Below are 23,945 nucleotides of genomic sequence, written 5' to 3'. Positions count from 1 at the left end.
AAGCAATTTGGAAGTGAATTATCTTAACCACATGCCTAGACATTCTTTCTCCAAATAAAGAAGCCAAACCCGCTGAGTGGCATTCTTTAAAATAAAATAAAAAAAGCAAGAAGGCTAACTGTCCCATCCAACAGTTGGGTTAGCCCTTAGGTACAATCATCTGCAGCAGCAAACAGAGAGTAATTCAAGTTAAATTGAATTACATCACAGCACGAAAGGCATTAGGACCTCCGTATCTCTCTTACTGCATGCCTGGGTCCCAATATGTCTCTTCCTTGCAGTTGCTCAGTGATGTCTCTTAGGTGATGCCATGGTGGAGAAACTGCCATTTCTCATCTTCTACATACATCTCACATGCAGGAGAAGTTCAAAAGCTTTGAACGAAAGAAGGCTTCACATGCTTGAGTAGAGTAAATTTGGGGATATCATTCCTTTGGCTCTCCTTTATGGCACTGAACTCCAAGTGTCCCAAGGTTGACTCTTCAGTCAATAGAAACACAATTCCATCCAAGCCAACTCTTAGTTTAATGGAAGGACCAGTCATTGATTAGGAAAAACAATCGTGTTTTAATGTCGAATCATTTTCAGTGACGAAAGAGACCTGTGCCTTTGTTCTTTATTTCAGGAGGAAATAAAATTAGAATTTTGTCCCATCTCACTATTGTCTGTGTCAGTAACAAAGTGCTAAAATGTTTGAAGGTAAGGCCTTAAGCGAAAAAAGAATGCAAATAAATAAAATACAACCTTTTTTTTTAAGAAAAAGCTATGTTTTACAAAGTGACAGTGTGCTGTAATGGAGTTAAAATATCTAGTGCTATGAAAACCATCCAGTCCCTAAGAAAATTTGGTCGTTTGCTTTGCTTCTTTTAAATAGCCAATAGGTCAGTAACTGAATTTCTTCCCTTTTCACATACACAGATTGGCTGCTAAAACAGATTTTTTCCCCTCCCTTTGTTAAACCATAAAGTAGTATCTACTGAAAGGAAAGAATCCTCGTTTCCTTCTCTTCGTTTTAATGTCTGTGAGTTGTGATCAACAGAAGGCTGAGGGTATCTGTTGACCTTGTTGCTTGACAAAAAATTTTTTTTTCTTGTTTGGCAGAAAAATCCTGCTTAGATGTCAATAAAAATCCATTACAGATCGTGTCACGCTTGCTTTATGACTACAACGCAGGCCCCAGCTCTTCCAATATTTAGAGATGCCATCTGCAGAGAAGAAATAAAATATTAAGTTTAAGTTCCAAAGTGAAGATCAAATGCTAACAGTTTGTGGTGCTGTATGTGTGTCTGAGGAATTTAAAGTGACAACTCATGATTCATCAACTTGGTAAAGTTGATAAAATGTTAGCAAAATTCATAAGCAGTGGTCAAATTCATGATATCCAGAATTTCCACATGGATATTAAGTCATGACAAACCATTTAAACTTTCCTCCCTTCCTCCCTCCCTCCCACCCTCACTGTCTCATTCCCCTTCCCTTCCCTTTTCTCTCCTCCCCTCTCCTCTCCCTTCCTTCCCTTTCCCCTCCCTCCCTCTCTTTCCTTTCCTTTCCTCCCATTTCCTTTCCTCTCCTCTCCCTTCTTCCCTCCTGTTATGTATTAGGTTTAAGGGAACACCTAAAGTACTTGTATAACAGTCACCACCAGGAGGTGTTGAACTGTGACTATTTTGGCGGGAATCAGTTTCAACGGGAAACAGAGGTTCAATCCGATTGGGTGGCTGCATACCTGGCCAGGTATATAAAGAGTGCAGGTAACCCCTATTCCAGAGCTCAGTCACTCCCACCTAATAAAGAGTTGTTATGCTGTACTCATTGTCCTGGCGTCCTTCCTGCTCTCCAGAACCCACTACGCAACACCTCCCTCCCTCTCTCCCTCCCTCCCTTCTTCTTCTCTTCCCTTCCCTCCCCTTCCCCTTCCCCTTCCCCTCCCTCCCTCCCTCCCTCCCTCCCTTCCTTCCTTCCTTCCTTCCTTCCTTCCTTCCTTCCTTCCTTCCTTCCTTCCTTCCTTCTTCCATTTGATTTCCATCCCATCTTTTCTGATGTCTACAAAGTAGTACTATTATAGTACACAACTGTGTATTTACAATTAAGATGCAGATAGAAATAATACAACCCAAATATAGTCACAAAGCATTTAAAATGAGTGCTCCTTGCAATCTATTACAGTGCTATACATTATTATTTTTTTATTTTAATTTAATTATATAGACCTAAGGAGCCAAAGCCTTGTTTAGTAATCTTCTTAAAAAGAACACAAGTACTATTTCATTTCAGATCATGTGGTCATACCTGTCCATCTACAATCCTACATTATGAGTATGATGAAGAAATTTGCATTATATTAGAAGAGAGCCACAGCATGTGTACAACTCTGATACATACAGCATGTTGGTCTACGAACAAGCTAGAGAATACACAGTGGAAAATAGAGCTTTATCAACTGTTTTAGTATAAAACTAGACAAGCACTGTAATTCTAAACAAGAGAGATGAGGAAAGACATCATTGTACCTGGAAAAGTTAATTTCAAACTAAAAAACAAAACAAAACACACAACACAAATATTCCAACAAAAGATCTGATCATAATAGTGTTCAATGGCTGGTAAGATCCTAAACCATCATTTCTTAAAATGTTTTCTTGATCTTCTAGGGAAAAAAAGGACTTTTCTTAAATAAGGTCTTTGACAGTTACTGTATTCTTGAGAGAGAGTGAGTTGTAGAATTTATTATTGCTATAAATCAGGGGTCTTCAAACTTGGCAACTTTAAGACTTATTGAATTCTGGGACTTGAAGTCCACAAGTCTTAAAGTTGCCAAGTATGAAGACCCCTGCTATAATTGCAGTGCTGTGAAACCTCAACTCTTTACCAATCGCTCCAAGCCCTCTGTCACCTGATGCAAAGCACACAGTAATTGATACCTGTGTCCATTCATTGGTCTGTGGATCATATGACTCCATTGTGTTTAAGTACGTCTGTCCATCATAGCCACCCACGGCATATAATTTATCGCCCAGGATGCAGACACCAACAGCATCACGAGGCATACTCAGTGGGGCCACCATTGTCCAGGTGTCAGTTTTGGGATCATATCTGTGCAACAAAAGACAAAGTATACTTGATGAGAACATATTTAGGAATCATGTTTAGCCTCATATATCTTTCTGTCCTAGAGATCCAACAGATTTCTTGAGGAGATATTTCCGAAATCCGTCTATTTAGCAATAGAAGGTAAACATCATGGTCTAATTATTTTCTTCACTAAAATACTGTTACTGCCTCCAGAGAATTCTTTTTATTCAACCAGATGCTTAATAACCAAGCTGGAATATGCTTTAAATATTCAAAAATACCTTACATTGTACAAGAATAGACTGTATTTCTAGCATTTATTTTGTAGAGATGTAAGGCATAAATGTTAAGATAAGTGTGTATGCATTGACTGGTTGGTTGATTTCTTGGTCTATTCTGAACAATATGATCAGAATATAAGGCAATAATTATATTGTAACTATTTCAGTTTTCCATTAGGTAAAATATCTTTTAAAAAAAAAACAAAACAAAAAACGATTGAGGTTGGATTTTTTTTTTAATTTAAAGCCAGGTAAAACATCCCTTCATTTTTAACTGTATTGTACCTTAAGAGAATATTGAACAGGGTGATCAGTAGCATTGTTGCAAAACTGTCAATATATTTCAATTCAAAATGCATATTTTCTTACACTTGACAGCAATTATTTCGCTCTGCCTGAGGTTAAAGGCTTTAAGAAATGGAAAGGTGAAGAGCTTTTCTTCTTAAGTGTGCAGTTCAGCGCTTGCAAATTGATTTCTTTTTGTCTGCAGAAACTTTATGGTGTCTTCGGTTTCACCTTGGGGCCCATCAAGTGATTACAAAGATTAAGCATGCAGCCTTTTTTTTTAAGCAGAAGAAATAAAGCTGTAAAATGAAGGCAGGTTTTAAGTCTTTGTGCTCATTTCTTTCTAGGTCTGTCTGGGGTAGTTTTAACTATTCTATTACACCCCTGCTACTCCTTTAGAAAACAAAAAAAATAAAATAAAATAAAGAAAAACGAAATGCAATTTCTATTCATTACGGCTGTGTTTTGTTCTCTGTGCTAGGATGGGCAGTCAGCCAGATTCTTTGAGTGGGAAAAAAAAAAGATAATTCTGCGATGAATACTATACTGAAGTTTATGGCTCTAAAGCCGGTAAAATAAAGTTGGCACTTGCTAGGTATGATTGTAAAATAAAACACATTAATCCACACAACTCCATCATCCGCTGGCCCACAATTGTCTTGAATCCATGATCTTTCCTCAGGTTGGAAGATAATAGTACCTTTTTTTTTCCCCAAAGGACCTATGTGGAGTCATGGAAAAACTATCCCAGGTTGAACTTATTTAGTACTTAGTAGGGTGGTAACTTCAACAATTGACTGGAAAGTCAGAAAAAAAATATATCCCAGATGAAGACAATGCAAGCTACTCTGCTGTCCCTGCCCCAGCACATACCGATGATGTAATCAATAACTCAGTTCAAGGGAGACTGGAACATCGCAACTTTTTTAAAATTCAGAATATAAGGCAACAAAAACAGAAAAAAAGAAGTGAGTTAAGGAGAGAGAAGGAGAGGAAGCACAACTTCTATCTTTTGGTCTTGAACTCCCCAAATAAATTCAAAATATGTTTCTATATCTCCAAAACCAAGGATTTTTTTTTTGCCGTACTAAGAGTATTTCAAGTCAATGGCCTTGTTTGCCTTCATACCCATTGAAGATAAACTCATAAAAGATGGATACCTCTCAACATAATCCAAGAGTCTGGAGCAATGGTTAGAGGCAGGGGCATCATGGCCTCCGACAGCATAAAGAAAACCATCACAGGTGGCCACTCCAACTCCTCCTCTTCTTTTGCACATTGGAGCACACATATTCCATTTATTGGTGTGAGGATCATAATACTCCATAGAACTCAAGCAAGAACTTCCATCTCGGCCACCAACTGAGTATAATCTAAAATAAACAGCATAGCATTGTTAAGCGTGAAAAAAAAAACACTTTAGTCTTAGTCTTCTCTTAGATTACCCTGATTTTATTCTGATCTGTATTCTGGAAAGGTCAGTATCCAGTCCTCCAGTGTCCAGTCTTGAAGATACATTGGACACTGAAGCACTTAATCTGCTGAGGGATCACTTCATAGAAAGTATCTGAGATTATATATATCTGGATTTCTCCTCTCTCTCTCTCTCTCTCTCTCTCTCTCTCTCTCTCTCTCTCTCTATATATATATATATATATATATATATATATATATATATATATATATATATATATATATATATATATATATATGCCATCAATTTCATATTGTAAATCCTGAGGTATGTGTGGCATATCATATGTCATTAATATTGCTGAACAATTTTCATTCTCCTTCAATTTTATTTAAAAATGAATTTATTTCAAAGATCAAATACTTTATTGCTGTTCTCCTAGGTGATATTTGAGTTTTTGTGGTTGTTCTACTTACAAGGAGTTTGGGAATGTTTCAAAAATTGTCAATATCTTTTCATAGTGGAGAGTATCTTTGATTCCTGCTCTTTAGTCAAAGCTAAAGGAAACTATCTCAAGGCACGCTAATGCAGCTTTTTTCAAATCAAGATCAGCTTAGAGTCCAGGAATATGGTAGGATGGTGATAAGATATTTACAGGAGAGAACTGTAGCCATGGCATCTATTAACTTACAAAAAAAATAAGTTCAGAAATAATGCATGGTTAAGGTTGCAGATCTGTAATTGGCTTAATCCTCCTTGACAAAATTGATTTCTCTAAGGAAAAAAAAAGTACCCTTAATTTAGTCCCTGGTAGATTCTTGGCTGATGTTTTGGTAAGCTCAAGATCTGAAGATAGTTAGAAAAGGTGAAGTAACTAGTCCTGGATTTACACTGACAGAAAGAAAGACAGGAGCAGAATTTCCCTAGTGCTGTTACATCAGCCTTTGAAACCGACCTTTTTTCTTTCCCCAAGTGGTACTATAACACATTTCACTATTCATCACAGATGGGCATTTACAGTAATCTGGGTAATCTTGATGTTCTACCAACAACAGTTAATGGAGGGAGGCAAAAGACGTTCCCAACAAAACAGATCAGCCTGGTGCAGAAGCTGTAATAGAATCAGTAGCGAATGTCATTGGGAGCTGTCCATGGTACCAAACCTGGCACTAAGAATGAACTCATCCCTTCTTATTTCTAAGCCTAGCAGAGAAATATTTGGACGTTTAGAAGATAAAAACAAAACTAAACAAAACTAAAAAGGTCACAAAATATTATTGTCATGACATTTAAAAAAACAAAAAACAAAATGGCCATAAGTAAAACATAAGAGTATTCCCATGCTACAGAGCAATTAATTTTATACCTTTTTTTGGATAATTTAATTTAGTTTTCTTGGCTCTATCTTTTATTGCAGCCACACATCAGAGTTAAAATTTTAAACATTAAAATAAAATTGAAATAAAATAAATTAAAATAAAATAAAGCAAAACAAGACATAATGTTATATCACAGTTATTGGTGAGGCCACTGATGGGTGACCAAAATTGTCAGAGCGTGCACAGTCTTATTGCACTGAGATAACCCAGGAGTAAACACAGTAAACAGTGGTCTATATTAAATGGTGGTTTTATCTTACACTATCTACAATATCATACACGAGGAACAATATACATACACACCACAGTTACAGCAGGAAATGGAAGAGAGAGCACATATCTCCGGAGCCTTCCCTTTTATACAAAGCTCTGAAAGAGATACAGACCCTGCTTGCTCTTAAAGAGACACAGACCCTGCTGAGTCATTCCCAACACTACATCATACATCTTACATTGCATTAGTTGGTTAGCTTTTAAATCATTACCATGAGAAAAAGTTTACAGTGTTGCAGAATTTTGCTGTATTTGAAGAAAGTGTATCATACCCATTGGACAGTAGCAGCTGTATGTAAAAGAGACAAAAAATTCCTGGACATTTTATCAGGTAAGGAGTCATAGAATGAGTTTGTGAACCCTGATAGAGGGAAAATATAAGAGTACATGAGCTGGGGTTACAATGGCACCTTTGTCCACAGAAGTAAAAATTTCACTCATACGAGACTCAGAATTCCTCAGCCAGGCATGTTGGCTGAGGAATTCTGGGAGTTGAAGTCCACAAGTCATTTACTCTACAGAGCTGCTATGGAGAATTTAATTATTTGTTTTATATTGTTGTTTATGTAGGAAATATCATGGTAAATAGATCAATCTGATATACACCAAACACACACACACACACACACACACACACACACACACACAAATCTAAATAATATCTATGGCACTTCCTATTGTACAAGATATGTCAGTGGAATAAAGTGGAATACTTTAATTTACAATGCATTTATTTCCATAAGTTAATTTATTATGTATTGTAACTTCTCAGCCTCTTAGAATGCTAACATAATTGATATATTTCAGCTACCCAGGAACATTATGTTCACCTCTGCAGAGTTAAACGTAATGCAAGAATAGCCACACCACAAATATTGTGTGACCAAAAGAGAGTTAATGAAAAATGCATCTGTTTTAGATAATATAGCTGCTGAAGCATGCCATTCTATATGCAACTAGCAAATGATATTATACTTGCTGGCCACAAATTGTGCAACCCTGCATTCCAATCCACTGATAGAAGGAGATATATAGGCTGATTTATGTGTATCTGCCTGAGAGACGCATGAACTATCATCCAGAACCTTCAGTTGAGAAAATAACAGCATAATAGAGTCAAAACTGGCCTTCAGATGTGATTCAGTTCTTTTTTAGGCATATTAGTAATTTGTCAGGCTAATGACAATTAGCAAGAGATGTAAATTGTTACTGGAAATGTTGACTACTTCACAACAATGGGCAAATGTTCATTCGGAAATAAGCATTACTGTGTCCAAAAAGCTTTCCTTCATAAACAGAGCCAGTTCTGTCTACTGGTTAAGGCACCAGGTTAGAAACTGGGAGACTGTGAGTTCTAGTCTTGCCTTAGCATGAAAGCCAGCTGTGTGACCTTGGGCCAGTCACTCTCTCTTAGCCCAGCTCATCTCACAAAGCTGTTGCTGTGGGGAAAACAGGAGGATGAAGGGAGTACTAGATATGTTCACCATCTTGGGTTGTTTATGAAAAAAATAATAAAGGCAAGCTATAAATACAGCAATAAATAACTAACCAGGAGGAGAGAGGAATATCAGGGCAGTGCATAAAATGATCATGAATGCAGAGGATCAAAAGATAAACCCTTTACCTTCTGTTGTGGCAAAGGTCCTTTTTTTCAGGAGGCAACTAAACTTTCTTGTTTTTTTCTTTGAAGAAGTTTCACTTCTCATCCAAGAAGCTTCTTCAGCTCTGACTGGATGGTGGGGGAATGGAAAGATTTATACTCCTTTTAGACAGCTGGTCCTTTTCACAGGGAGTCGTTGAGGCCATTTGGAGGTTTTCTGTGTCCTCAGGGTCATCTGAGTATTGCAAATGTGTGTGGAACCTTCATTCTGCAGCCAAGAAGCTTCCACACCTATTTGCACTGCTTAGGTGATCCTGAAGACACAGGTTAAGTGGCCTCAAGAACTCTCTAAAACAGGGGTCTTCACACTTGACTGAGGAATTCTGGGAGTTGAAGTCCACAGGTCATAAAAGGGCCAAGTTTGAAGTCCCCTGCTGTAAAAGAATGCAAATGACCAGCTGTCTGCAAGGAATATAAATCCTTTCCATCCCCACCATCCAGTCAGAGTTGAAGAACTTTCCTGGATGAGAAGCAAAACGTCTTCCAAGAAAAACAAGAAAGGCCACTTGCCTTCTGAAAAAGCACCTTTGGGACAACCATGACCTGGATGACTGAGAGCCTCCATAGACATTTTCCTTCTGTTCTGGAATTGTCACTTCATAGGAGGAAGCAAAGCAACTGGAGATAGATCCAACGAAGTCTCTTTTATTGGCCCATACAAACTACAGTGATCATGAGGCTCCTTGCCCCCCAAACTCCTACCCCACTCCCCCAAAAAAGCCCAACAAAGCAAGGTTATAAGTTAGAAGCATACAATTTGTTTTTGCTACATTGGAAAGAGGAAGAACATATTTTAAATCATTATATGACCTCCAAACCTGGCTTTGACAAAACACGGGGGTGACCTAAGAAGATTCTCCTGCATACATTCATATGTTTCTCTCCTGCGAGATGCTAAAAATCAGTTCTATAAACAATAGCATTTATTAACTTGGAGGATCATCTAACTGCTGTGACCAGGGGGGCCTTCGCACAGGTTCACCTGGTGCGCCAGTTGTGCCCCTTTTTGGACTGAGATGCCCTATGCATGGTCACCCACGCCCTTGTCACTTCTCGCCTGGATTACTGCAATGCTCTCTACATGGGGCTGCCCTTGCAGTGCACCTGGAGGCTTCAGCTGGTGCAGAATGCAGCCACGCGGGTGCTTATGGGAGTTTCTCAATACTCCCATGTTACACCACTCCTGCGCGAGCTGCATTGGTGCGCCGACCCTCTGGAATGAGTTGCCTCCGGAGCTGCAGATGGCTCCTGACCTTCGGTCCTTCCGCCGTGACCTGAAGACATGGTTGTTCCAACAAGTGGGCCTGGACTGACTATAGTTTTAAATTTGGTCTTATTGGGTTAATTGTTATGTATTTATTACGTTTATGGTTTATTTCTTTTTTTAAAAAATTTGTATTTTATGTTTTTTAACTTTTTATTGTTGTGAGCCGCCCTGAGTCCTTAGGGAGAAGGGCGGCATATAAATTCAATAAATTCAATTCAATTCAATTCAATTTTCTCCATATTATTTTCTCCTTTTTACACCATCCTGTTCATATGCTAAGAAAGGACAAAGGTTTGTTTGTTTTTCCTTTCTTGAAACTATTCCAGCTCTGGCCTAGATGTGGTTTTACTACCGTTCTGCTTTCTCCAAGGTATAAGCCATCTCTAAGCAGGGGATAAAATTTTAGCTACAATAAACGAAGAAGCATCAGGAAATGAAATCTCCACCCTGCAGAGGTTCCTTTATCAAAATTCTGGTCTTAGTGCACAGCTGATTGTTGTAATAACCATGCAGTGAGCATACCAAAAGGTAAACTACTAAACTGATTATTATTTTACCTGGCTTTGAAAGGTGAACATATTGTTGGCATTTTTGTCTGTTTTGTTTCATAAAACTTCATTAATTAACTCAGGAGACTTTCATTATATCATCACCATATTGATCATTAGAAAAAAATGTATCTACTATGTTCATTCAGGAATTATTAATCAACAGTTTTCTTCAGAAATTCTGAGCCTACAGTTCTCTGGAAATTGCAGCAGCCTTTGAATTAATTTTCATCTGATGTTTCTTTTTAATCTTTCTACTGAAATAGTGGAATAGATCTATATTGTGGTGAGACTTATCCATAATGAATTTCAGGACATATCCTTGCTTTTCAAAGAGTCTGAGTTGGACAAACAAAAGCTTTTACCTACTTCAATATCCACCTGGTGCAATATTTATTAAATTTAAGTACAATTCTCTGTAGTGTTCTGAATATATTCAGTCTTCAATTAATTACTTCTGGGGGGAAAAAATGAACCAAACTTGGAATGGCCAAACGTGCATGTTTTGGGCAGAAAAAATAGAACATTGCTTTATTCATTCACCTATTTTATCCACAATTAATCACAGCAACACCTTGAGAAGATGAAAGGACACAACAGACCTAGGCGTGTTGACCTAGAATTTAATTATATTGAACACAATGTGGCTTATTTCCTAGAACTTTCAATGACTACAGCTTAGCTAACAAAAGATTTTATGCTGATGGAGAAAGGAGTATTAAAATATTAAAGATTAAAGATATTTCTCATTCTACAAAACAAACAACCCCCAAAGAACAGTGTATTTAAAACAAACAAAAAAAGATTTCCAATGATTCTATTTTCTTGTTGTTGTTATGTAAAAAGTTCTGTGTGCAATGATTTGCAAATTGTACTTCCACACAGAATGTTCTTATACAAACTGTCTTCCCTTCTTCTTATTCCCTCCCCCTCCCTCCCTCCCCCTCCTCCTCTTCCCTTCCCTCCCCCCTCTCTCTCCCCCTCCCTCCCTCCCTCCCTCCCTTCCTTCCTTCCTTCCTTCCTTCCTTCCTTCCTTCCTTCCTTCCTTCCTTCCTTCCTTCCTTCTTTCTCTTTCTTTCTCTTTCTTTCTTTCTTTCTTTCTTTCTTTCTTTCTTTCTTTCTTTCTTTCTTTCTTTCTTTCTTTCTTTTTTCTCTTTCTTTCTTTCTCTTCCTTCCTTTCTCTTTCTTTCTTCTCCTCATTCTGAGTAGAATTAAAAGTTTCTATACACACACACCGATGTCTGTACTTTTTAGTACAGCTTTACAATTATGAGAAAAGGTGTTGAAAGATCAGGCTCACATACTGAATTATGAATGAAGTCCCGATGATTCAGTAGGAAATAAATGTCAGCTCAAGTTTCAGCACGTTCTGTATTTAAACCTCACATTTGAAGAAAAAAAAGGCAAAAGTCTTCTAAGTTCATCCAGGAACAATGAATGAGTGCCACGTGTGTTTAGAAATATATCCAATAGCTGGTTTTCTTAAACTTAGTACGGTTTAAAAAAAAAAACAAAAAAAAACCACAGTTATTTCTGCTTATGATTTTTGACCACAGGGAAATCAAATGTGGTTGTGTGTGATTTGCGATAAAAAACTGAAATGGGAAGGTTTCAAATCAATCAATGAATCTATCAATCAGTCCCCTGTTTTGGGTACAAAGACTCCAGAAGGGGGGGAAAAAAGTGGAACCACTTCAAATACTTTGCATAGTATTGAACTTTATAGTTTGGGGGAAAAAAGCAACGTTTGATTTTACACCTACAATACGTATAACTGGATCAGATAGAAGAGAATATTCATAGCTCAGGGCAAGCCACTAATATATAAACCACAGACAGGGCAAGCTACTAGCATAGACAAAGAGACCAGACCTTACTACTTCCTAGTGAAACATCTACAAGAAAACAACCAAGATCAGAGGGCACCAAGGATGCCATAACTGGAACATTTCCATCCCATTAACTTCCCCTTTTGGATTTTGATGGAAATGATATCAAGTTGAAGAGGCCATGCATACACATGCACAGGTGGCCAGTGGCAACTTGTAAAACAATTTTGTGGAGCTATGTCAACAGGACCATTGCTTCAGTGCTTTGAGGAAGAGGCTTCATTTAGACCAGGTTGGCGGCCTGCATGCGCGTATGGATGAGCAGGGCCGTGAGCATGCGCCCTCCACAAATGGGGCTGCTAGCATGAGCGGCTCAGTTTGGCTAGCGCCAGCACGAGGCTCACAATTCAGCTAGCGCCGGTGCAAGGGAGGGTCAGCATGCACACATGCGCACAGGCCAGCCACTGACACGGCCTGGTGGCCAAGAGGCTACAGCCCAGTAGTGGGCTGTGGCCCATAGGTTCAGGACCTCTGATTTAGACCACTGCACTTTAAGATGCTTCTCTTCCAAGTGAGTTGCCAATTGGTGGAGAAACTGTACCTTCTGAATCTAAAAGCAAAAATATGTACTTAAATGGTGCAGGAGTCCTAGAGATGGGAAGGCCCTGGAAAAACCTGGAAAAATTGGGGGTGGGAAACATGGATGATGATGATGATGACGATGACGATGATTTTTTATTATTATTATTATTATTATTATTATTATTATTATTATTATTATTATTATTATTATTATTATTATTATTATTATTATTATTATTATTATTTTCCAAAGCCATTTTTCCCCAGAAAAATAGAAAAAAAGAAGTGTGGAATATGTTCTTTTTCAATGATAAGTAATATATCTATGATATAGTATTCAAACTATATAACGTGAAGACCTTAATGAAAGATTTCTGAGACTTTTTTTTGGTAAAGTCTTAAATCATTGCAAGTTTTCTCAGCTGAAGACGAGCAAATCAGGGAATACAAATCAAGGGACACTGTACTTCTCAATGCAGTTCTCAAACAAGAGAAATAAGCATTTGTACCACCAGGGGGCACTGCAGGGAAAAGGCTCCAGTTTAGTTTGCCTGCTGATGGTTTCTTGCTTTTTTTTCTTGCTTTTGAGGAAAGGGGGGGGTACCTGTTTTATTGCAAGCATAAATACTTTTATATACACTAAATTTCACACAATTTGTAAAACTGCTCCGCACTGAACTTCCCCCCCTCATTTCCCCCCCCCAAAAAAAAATATTTCTAATTTTTTTTCCGGGGGAAAAAACAGGAAGGGGGGGGAATGTTTTTTTTCTCTCTCATGGCTTCAAAATTTTCAGAAAGTTTACATCTTTATCAGCAGGATTGAACGCCTTTGCTTTACCTGCCTGCATAATACAGCACATCATCACCATTAGGCATCAAAAACATAAAATAATAAACATCTATCTTTTTAGCTCTGGTAATTTTATTGCCAAGTGAGTAAGCACAATTTTTATAATTTTCTGGTAGGGTCGTGCATATACCGCAGAGGCCAAGACTCCTTTAGGAAAAAGAAGAAGGAGGAGGAGGAGGAGGAGGAGGAGGTGGAGGAGGAGGAGGAGGAGGAGAAGAAGAAGAAGAAGAAGAAGAAGAAGAAGAAGAAGAAGAAGAAGAAGAAGAAGAAGAAGAAGAAGAAGAAGAAGAAGAAGAAGAAGAAGAAGAAGAAGAAGAAGAAGAAGAAGAAGAAGAAGAAGAAGAAGAAGAAGAAGAAGAAGAAGAAGTGCTATGACAACTGTTTCCTTGAAAATTGGGAATTTTGTCGGAGACTTGTCTTGGGCCTAAGGCTGCATTTTGCTTTGTCACTGCCTAAACTTTCTCCTTGGTTTTAAGCAGTGCTTTTTTTGTAAAAGAAAAAGGTGCCGGAACTCACACATATTATACAACCCGCCTTGCCTACCCTACAAGGTTCCATCCAAAAAAGGTGCCGGAACTCCGTTCTGAGTGTTCTATGAGAAAAAATGCCCTGGTTTTAAGTTATAAAAGCCCTGGTTTTAAGCTATAAAAGCTGGAGATTGATGCAATGGACTACAGCTAATGTTCACTTCATAACTACAAATAGACCCAGAATTTTGGTTGTGAAGTGGTTGTGATTGTTAAGTGGGTCACCATGTGACCAGACTCAATTATACAACCATTTTGTCTTTTAAATTCGAAAATAATTTTATTTGAAAATAATTTTATTTGAAAATTTAAATTTATTTGAAAATTTAAATTTATTTAAATATATTTGAAAATATTTTTTTAAAAAAATCAACAACAACCCCCCCCCCAACCAACCATTTTTTACAGTGGTCTTCCAATGAATCAATGCAGTTGTTGCCCCCCACACACACACTATTATGCATATACACACACGTAAACACATATATGACCCAGAGAAACATCACATTATAGTTCGAATGTATACATACACATGGCGAAAAAAAAATAATCCTGTGAATTTACAAGATGGATACAATAAGGAACAAAGCTATTACAGAATCTAGTAGTCCTGCTATAAATACTCTGAAACCTCCTCCCAGAGGGGAGCAACAGAAACAGACTGTGAAGGGGGTGTGTAGGGTCTCTAACAATGCTCCGAGCTCTAAGCACGTAGCACTTATAAGCAGTATCCTAAATCATGGGAAGTGAGCATCCTATGAAATTCTTAGCTGTCCTTAACTCTCTGTATGGACCTTCTATCCGAGGCACTGCTACCCCCAAACCAAAAAGTGATGCAGTTTGTTAAAATTCTCTCATTTGTGCCTTTGTAAAAAGTGGCCAGGACAGAAAGACAAAGATGTGGTCCCCTCATCCGAAATGCAAATGCTGGTTTGCACGCTTCACTAAAGATAACATATGAAGAGACCAATCTATTCTCCTGAATGGATTTTTTTTTTTTTGCTGGAAACAGGTAAAAAAAGTTACAAACTGAAGTCATCTAACACAATATGAGCTGGTTGCCAAGCACCCAAAATGCAATCACATGACCACAGTGTGTATTTGTCTGTCATATCTTTGAGGACAGGTCATAACTAGCTTTTTTTTTTAGTCTGTTGTAACTGTGCCAGCTGTTAAGCAAGAATTTACGTGTGTGTGTGTGTATGTGCATATACACGCACACACACACCATTACTAAGAGAGAAAGAAAGAGAGAGAGAGAGAGAGAGAGAGAGAGATATTAAACTACATGTCAGCGATTTACAGATGTATTTTGTCATTCTGGTAAATAGATGCACAGCTATTGAATCATGGAAAAATAAGAAAAAAATATAACATATGAAAAGTAAAAATAAAGTTTCTTTTGATATGAACTAGACTGCTAATGAGTTTCATGGATGCCACTAAGCTAGGCAAAATACCTAACATATACAAAAATACTAAAAAAATGAGTTTATTGCTGAGGTTATTCATGAGTTTCTGACAATAAATATATGCATTTATGCAGACATAAACAAGAATGTTTAAGCAGCATAAAAATTAACAGCTTGATTCTAGCCTACATCACAATAAATCTGTCTTCCATGTGCTAAAGGCTCATTTTTATAGCTTATGTTTTCTGTATAAATGAGGGTCAAACCTAGGTTACATTAAATATGTAGCATGCAGCTGAACCTTGAAGGAGATACTGTAGTTATAAGAGAAAAGATGTATTATAATAACCCATAAAATAATTCTCAAAGCTGAGAAAAAACACAAATAGAAATGGCATTCCATCGGTTGAAAGATTGGGAAGATTTCGAGTACTACAAAAGAGAATGAATATATTGGTTAAAAAAAAAAGGTTGACACCTGAAGACCTAAATCAGAGGTCCTCAACCTTTGGGGCACCAGGGACCGGTTGCGTGGAGAGAGGATTTTCCGCGGACTGAAGGGGGCATGGTTTTGTGTGTAGCCTGCATCCTGCGGATGGGGCTTTGCTTGTTTCTGAGGCCCGGTTGCTGGCATGCCGTAGCCCAGTACCGGTCCACGGACCAGGGGTTGGGGACCCCTGATCTAAATAATTCAGACGGGAGCAATGAGTCATTGACCAAAGAATAAACCCCAATGGACCATGCCATACCACCTTCAGAATTACGGTTGCCAGAGAGCTTCAGAATGGGAACCCATCTTGATTGGCAAAGCTTTTTCTTTGTGTTATCAGCTAGCGTAGCATGAAGAAAAATGAATGGCTTCAGTCCCTTCCCCTAAATCAATTGTCTAGAGGTGTGACCTTTGCATGAATAAATCAAATTGCATTGTAATTTTAACTAGATAATGTTGCCAGAACGAGAACACGGATGGAGAATTGGACGGCTCATAAGAAATTTAGCAGTTCACTGGTGAGTCAGCTATTGGGACAGGCGTTGTGAGATTATAGTCACGGTCACTGGTCATTCCTCTGTTTGGAATAAGTTTTATAAATTTTGATTATAACTATTTGTAGATCCGGTATGTAAAAGGAGGGGAATATATTAGATTTTTGATATATCTTTCAGCATTCAGCAATTTTTTTAAAATATTTAATGTTAGATATATTTGGTATTTGGGTTTTTTTTGTACACATGGTTTTCCTCCTTCATTTGTTAGTGTTGGATAGTTGTTACTCCTTTTTTCATTTTTGTGATTTATTTGCTGATAAAAAATAAATAAACATGTCTGAAAAGATGGAATGAGTTTTGAATTGCAGCCACAAAATTATTTCCTTCTCTGTGTCTATCTGTGTAACATCTATCTATCTATCTATCTATCTATCTATCTATCTATCTATCTATCTATTATTAATCTAATTCTATCATCTGTCTATCTGTCTATCATCTATTGATCACATCTACCAACTATCTATCTATCTATCATCTACCTATTATTAATCTATTTCTATCATCTATATGTCTATCATCTATCTATCTATCTATCATCTATCTATCTATCTATCTATCTATCTATCTATCTATCTATCTATCTTTCTATCATCTATCTACCTATTATTAATCTACTTCTATCATCTATCTGTCTATCATCTATCTGTGTATCTATCTATCTATTTATCTATCTATCAATATGTATCTACCTATTATTAATCTATTTCTATCATCTATATGTCTATCATCTATTGATCACATCTATCATCTATGTACCTATCTATGTATTTATCTATCTATGTATCTATCTATCATCTATCTGTCTAGCATTTTTAAGAAAGTAATCTAAGATGTAAGATTTTCATCCTTCATTGTTTTTCTTCAGAAATGAAAAAAAAATGCACAATTGTAGAATTAGTGACTACACAGGTTAGGCTCCTATTCAGATGTTCTTCGCATTTATTAAATAAATTATAAATAAATGTTCAAACACTGGATGAAGTTCTCTCTCTCCATGTCACTCACTCCCATACACACACACGCACACACACATTCCTTCACACACACAGACACACACACACACACACTTCATCCACAAAGCTACTTCTCTATATTCCACACCATCTGTCAAGGGCTAATGAGTTTCTGCGTAATCGTGGCACTTTGCAATGCAGTTATCTATAGAAACATCATAAAGAGATTTCTTTTTCAAAAGTGACAAAAGGTCGGTTCCACAGCCCTAAAATATCTGTAACAGAATATTAGTCTGCTATGCTGGAATAATGTTCCCAGAACTGCCATATAACAGCTCAGTTTGTGGCATTCAATTCCATGCAGCAGTTGGCGTGCACAGTAGTTCTGGTGTTTAAAAAGTGTTAAACCCTGTTTCCAATGAACAACTTTTACCAAGGCGAGCCAAATTGATGTTCCCAAGACAAAAGTGAAAAATTGTGGAAGATATGAGAATCTGTTGTGCGATTCCTCAAGACAATGTACAATGTGGAACTGTGACACTCTACAACTCCCTGTGTGCAGATAATATTAATTCGTCCAAAGAAAAGAAATAAAACTGACAACATTTTGCAATGTTCCCCGTTAAAGCCACACGGCTGTCACCGAAACTAGATGTTAGGTTACAGTGCTATAATTCTAAGTGATCAATTGGACAGAAATAAAAAAAGGTAAAGGTAAAGGTAAAGGTTCCCCTGCACATGCGTGCTAGTCGTTTCCAACTCTAGGGGCCGGTGCTCATCTCCGTTTCAAAGCTGAAGAGCCAGCGCTTGTCCGAGGACGTCTCCGTGGTCATGTGGCCGGCATGACTAGACGCCAAAGGCGCACGGAGCGCTGTTACCTTCCCACCGTAGTGGTCCCTATTTTTCTACTTGCATTTTTTACGTGCTTTCGAACTGCTAGGTTGGCAGAAGCAGGGACGAGTAACAGGCGCTCACTCTGTTACGCGGCACTCGGGATTCGACCTGCCAAACTGCCGACCTTCTGATCGACAAGCTCAGCGTCCTAACCCACTGAGCCACCGCATCCCTTGGACAGAAATACCTGTCCTCAAATATCTGTTAAGAAATTAAGCCAATAAACAGCAGTGTTAAAAATTCAGCTGTGCTCTTAGTGGCTTAGTTCTTCATGCTAGACCCTAAATCACACTTTGCAAGTTGCATAGGTTGGCCTCACACAGTGATGACAAGAACAGTGAACAAAGCACATATTAGCATAGTGAATATTCCTGAACTTTTCAACTGGGTAAATTAGTGGGTGAGTTTAAACAGATTAATTTGGAAAAGTATCACCCCCCCTCCAAATATATATATATGCCTTTCTGTATCTAAAAAGTGAACCATGAGGGTGTGAACTGATGCCGATTAATTTAGAAACAATCTCCATCTAACATAAGTTTGACTTCAGAGGAAGCTTGCTTAAAATGCTTGCTTTTGTTTTAAATTCCACAAAATTATCTGATAATTCTCCTCGTAGCCTTTAATTGCTGTGGCAATTAAAACTACAAAATGGTTACTTTCAATGCTCCACAGTTTGTATGCCATGAATTCATTACAAGTATTAAAAGCTTGCATTTTCTATTTTTATTCTATTTCATTCAAGGAACATAATAGATAGGTATATTATCTGTGAGCCGTGGTGGCGCAGTGGTTCGAATGCAGTATTGCAGGCCACAGCCTGGAGTTCAACCCTCAAGATTGACACAGCCTTCCATCCTTCTGAGGTCAGTAAAATGAGGACCCAGACTGTTGGAGGCAATAGGCTGACTCTGTAAACTGCTTAGAGAGGGCTGTAAAGAACTATGAAGCAATATATGTCTAAGTGCTATTGTTATTGCTATATTATAGAATATACAAGCACTAATAACTGGGCATTACCAGCTAAGGGTTTGGATAAACTCTTTAAATTTTATGCCTGACTGAGATTTTAAATCAGATGCAATAATAGAAAGGAAAGAGAAGAATTTTTAAGGAGAAATAGGTCAAACAATTGTGAAGAAAAAACTATTTGGGGAAAAAAAGGTAATAGCCCATCACTTGCCTTTCTAATTAAACTGCTTGGGAATAAAAGCTTCATACAACATGTAGAGTGTTCTTGCAGATAGCCATTCTAGCATGCCCAAATCTCTATGTCTCTCCCAGTTGCTATTCTCAATCCCCCCCTACTCACTTGCCATTTAAAGCTGCCACCCCAACGGTGCTTCTGGCAATGGACATATTGGCCACAAAGGTCCACTGTTGACTTTGTGGGTCCCACCTCTCGACTGTATTCAAATAGCTCCAGCCATCATGACCTCCTACTGCATAAATGGGCCCTTCAAGAACAGTAACTCCTAAAAAGAAGAGGCAGAGAAAGAACATGAGAACAGACCAGCAATGGAAAGAAAGATTTCTAAAGGCTGATGTGAGGTCCTTGGTGCTCTCTGAGCTTGGTTGTTTTCTTGCAGACTTTTCATTACCCAAACGAGGTAACATCATCAAGGCTAATGAGAAATGCAAAATACTGTATCATGGGCACAATGTAGAGGGCCAAGAAGTACTGGCCAGGTCCTACTAACATGAAGATCCTAACGAAGGGACATCTTAATTGCACAGTCTGCTTAGGTAGCTGTGAAGAAACCTGTATTTATTTTCTTCACAGGGGTGGGGAATCTTTCTCTTGTGGGGGTGGGTGGGGGGGGTTGGTTGGTTATTTATGCAGTTGCTTGTTTCACTTCTGGGAACATGGCAGTGATGTAGCATGATAGGTAAAAAGAATCCCTGTGGGTTTTACTCCACTAATCATAATTGATTTTAGGGGGCGGTGCTCATCTAGGCCATTGAACCAGAGCTGTCTGAAGATGTTTCTGTGGTCATGTGGCCAACATGACATTGCAGTGAAGCACAAAGCATACAGCAAAACATGGAACTTTGGTGATCTTCCCACCAAAGTAGTATCTATTTATCTACTTGCCTTTATGGGCTTTCTAACTGGTAGGTGGGCAGGAGTTGAGGCAGGTGACAGAAGCCTTGGTGGAGCAGTGGGCTAATGCCTCCTTAGGTAACACCAGCTGCCTGCAATTAGTGCAGGTTCGAGTCCCACCAGGCTCAAGGTTGACTCAGCCTTCCATCCTTCCAAGGTAGGTAAAATGAGGACCCAGATTGTTGAGGGCAATAAGCTGACTTTGTAAAATGCTGCTAGGGACCCCCCCCCCCCGAAAGCCCTAATAAGCAGGCATATACATAGAATGAAGGCTATTGCTAAGCACATTGATTTGTGCTTCTTAGATTGTAAGCCGCCCTGAGTCTTCGGAGAAGGGCGGGATATAAATGGGATTACACAGTAGGAGGATTTGACCCACCAGAGAACAGGCCTTCTCCAGCGTGTTTTAAATTCCTGACCACCACACCTTTACCATGATAGGAGACAGGATAAATATTCTAAAGGGGGCTAGGATTCATTTAACTTTTATTGACACTCTGTTGCTTCAGTGAGTTGGCTTGTGGAGGCTTGGCATGTCCAACATGTGCAATTTTCACCTTTAAAAAAAAAGAAAAGAAAGAAAAAGAAAAGTGATTCTGAAAATACTAGTTCTGCTGGTGCAAAGATTGCCCACAGAGATTCATAAAAAAGTATTCCTGAATGTTCTTGTGTGCTTTAGATTTTGTTTGCTAGTTATTTTTATTAATGGTTTGCTTTCTTTTTAGCATTTGATAGAGAGCGCAGAGAAGGCCACAAGGGTGAAGCAGATCTCTTTATTCCCAAGACTGAGATACCTGACCCAACATTTTTGAGCTTGACTTAAATATATTCTTTCATCCTTCCTGAAAGTTCTCTAATTTGCCTATAATAGCTTTATCCAAGGGCAGAAAGGCATCTTATATGCCATGGTTATATAAAAAAATACTACATAGTGAATCTTGCTGATCTTTTTTTTTTTCTAAGGATCTGAAATTTTTGAAAGAAGAAGGCCTCACAATGACCCAGAATTGTAAAGAAGGAAGAAGACAAACATTAAATCTTTCCTTCCTGAAATTTTGCCATCACATCAGCAGAAGGATGGGTGGAAGGACAGGGAGCAATAAGTGTTCCCGTATAGTCACAACTGGGGCACAAAGCCAGACTGTTCTCTTCTGCTGTGCATTTCCAACATCTGGATATGAACATCAAAAATGCATTCAACTCTCCTGACTCACAATCTTTGGATGGTTTATCCTGCTTTTCCAGGCCACCAAAATCAACCTCAATGGAGTAGTTGTAAAGCAGGTGTCAGTGTTGCCTCTCCCAAGCAGCTTCTCTGTCACAGTAGACCACATGTCAGCGAAATGACAGCTTTTCATGCTCTGCTATTGCTCACATGGGGACCATTAGATCTGCAGACAGAATGAATCCTGAAACTACATGGCTTATTTTCAGACTTCAGATCTCTTAATCATCTTACGGAATTCTAAGCTTTATGCTGTTAATAGGACACGTCCTTTTAAGGGGCTCTTATAACTTGTTGAGATAACTGAAGATGAACACTTCTCACGCAGAACAGAAGGAAAAGAGAGAAAGCTATTCCAAATGTACTTAAAGCTAAAATATTTTTTTTTCCTCCAGTGAATATTTAACTTCCTTCTTTTATACTCTGTTTAATTCAAGCAACACCTCTCTTTCTCTCTTTCCCTCTTTCATCTTCCTCTCTTTCTTTCATGTATCCCTCCATCCATTTATCTTCCTACTACCTTCTGTAACCATGAGGTTCCAAACTAGCCTAAGCATGAACCATGTCTGGTTGACGTTCAGACAATTAGAGCAGCCATTCTCTAATGTATGAAGAAGTCTCTAGATAGATAATATAAATTAGACTGTAACTTGCAACCTCAGTTGGGGCTGGAATTTTGGTTGCTAAGTGAAAAACATGAAAAGTATCTCAGCTTTTGAGATATTCCTATATGTTTTAGATACCTTAAAGCATAGTCATTTAGCAACTCATCAAATAACCGGATCCTATTTTGCAATCATTTTTGCCGTGGGCGTTAACTGAATCATATAGTTAAGCAAGTCTGGATCACACACACACACACACACACACTTTGACTGGCTGGGAAGGTTGCAGATCATGATCATGTGACGACAGGATGCTGCAACCATTTTGAAAGCAAGCTGATTGCTAAGACTCAATTTGTGATCATGGGACCATGGGGATAGTGCAATGGTTGTAAGTTCAAAGATAGGTTATGAGTCCTTATTTTCAGCACTTTTGTAACTCTGTGGTTAAACAAATGGTTGTAAGTTGTGAACTATCTATACAACATTTAGGCAGCTTCCATGACAAGGTGGTGTCAGAATTAAGTCAATGTTTCTTCTTTTGTCCAGGAGGAAAAGTTGTTTTTCTCCAACCTAATTCTGGCAATGTATGCCCATATAACCAGTACTGTTCCCAATAAACAGACAGTGTGAATCTATTTGATTCTTTAAAAAACAACAGTCTGGACATGCAGAGAATATAATATGAGACCCCCCACAAAGGCCTTTTGTTGAGAGGAAATAATAAACAGGGGAATTGTGTTTATTTCTTTAGCCGAGGAGTCTCATTCTAGGCAAATCTCCAAAATCTTATTTTCCATGAGTTCTTTTGAATCCATTTTTTAAAGGGTTGCATTTGTATTACTAGCACGTGTAAAGGAATATTTGATTTTTGGCATCCTTTATAACTTAAAAGAAATGAATCTCAGGTAAAAATGTAAATGTGTTTTGATTATCAATAGAAATACATCAGAACTAGATAATTGATCTTTTTCCCCTTTCTCTCTCTTTCTCTCTCTCTCTTTCTCACACACACACACGAAGACACATAGAGACATACACACTCACTCACACACACACACACACACACACACACACACAGGAAAAGTTCATTAAAAATACCTGAATGTTTCTGTGATTTGGGGAAAGCAATTTTTTTTAATAAATATGGGACCCTCAGGGCAGTGAAAATAAATTGAAAAAGTACCACCGTTATTTAGAAAGTAATAAAACTGCGGAAGGTGTATGTAAAAATCACAAACTCTTTCAAATGTAGTAACCAATTTTTGTTACACATCCTTGGACCTGATCAATTGGACATTTAGCTTTACTGCACTGTTTTATATAAGAGATAAAATCTGGAAATTGAAGGGATACTTAGGACGTGAGTCTATAATCTTTGACAAGGTGTTCCAGGGAGCAAAAAGAGAAGGCCTCCATCCACAAAACTCTGGAATGGAGTTTTGGGATGGAGAGGGCTATCTTTTTAATGCCACAATTTTGATGGCTGCTGTCTCCTTGATAAAAGATTTTACATGGTTAGTGCTAAAAGAGAAAGAAAGTATTATGTGTGTTTAGTCTCAACAGAATCCAAAAGTGCTTCTGAAAATACTGCAAGTGCACTCTAAATATTTTAGTTTATTCAGAAACCAACAATAAATATAATATGGACATTCACAATTATTTAACCTGAGGGGTGCTTGGCGCTCTCTGAGCTTGGTTGTTTTCTTGCAGACATTTCATTACTTAAATTAAGTAT

The 23,945-nt window shown here is 38.1% G+C and overlaps 1 protein-coding gene across 1 annotated transcript in view; it reads right to left on the bottom strand.

Moving 5' to 3' along the window:
• Positions 1-961: 961 nt before the first annotated feature.
• The window catches only part of KLHL1 (kelch like family member 1), a gene marked incomplete at its 5' end in the record, with an annotated part of 133,482 nt that continues 110,498 nt past the window's right edge, over positions 962-23,945 (bottom strand). Inside the window, 4 exons of the mRNA XM_083362569.1 lie at positions 962-1,205; positions 2,922-3,093; positions 4,799-5,011; positions 19,586-19,748. Of these exons, the coding sequence (XP_083218695.1) occupies positions 1,146-1,205; positions 2,922-3,093; positions 4,799-5,011; positions 19,586-19,748 (608 nt within the window). The 3' untranslated portion in view covers positions 962-1,145. The remainder of the gene's footprint in view (positions 1,206-2,921; positions 3,094-4,798; positions 5,012-19,585; positions 19,749-23,945) is intronic.

The sequence above is a fragment of the Vipera ursinii genome (genome assembly GCF_947247035.1).
Source record: "Vipera ursinii genome assembly, chromosome: 4".
Classification (NCBI taxonomy): domain Eukaryota; kingdom Metazoa; phylum Chordata; class Lepidosauria; order Squamata; family Viperidae; genus Vipera; species Vipera ursinii.
Note: the sequence above shows the minus strand (reverse complement) of the source record. Positions and strands in the feature narration are given on the sequence as shown.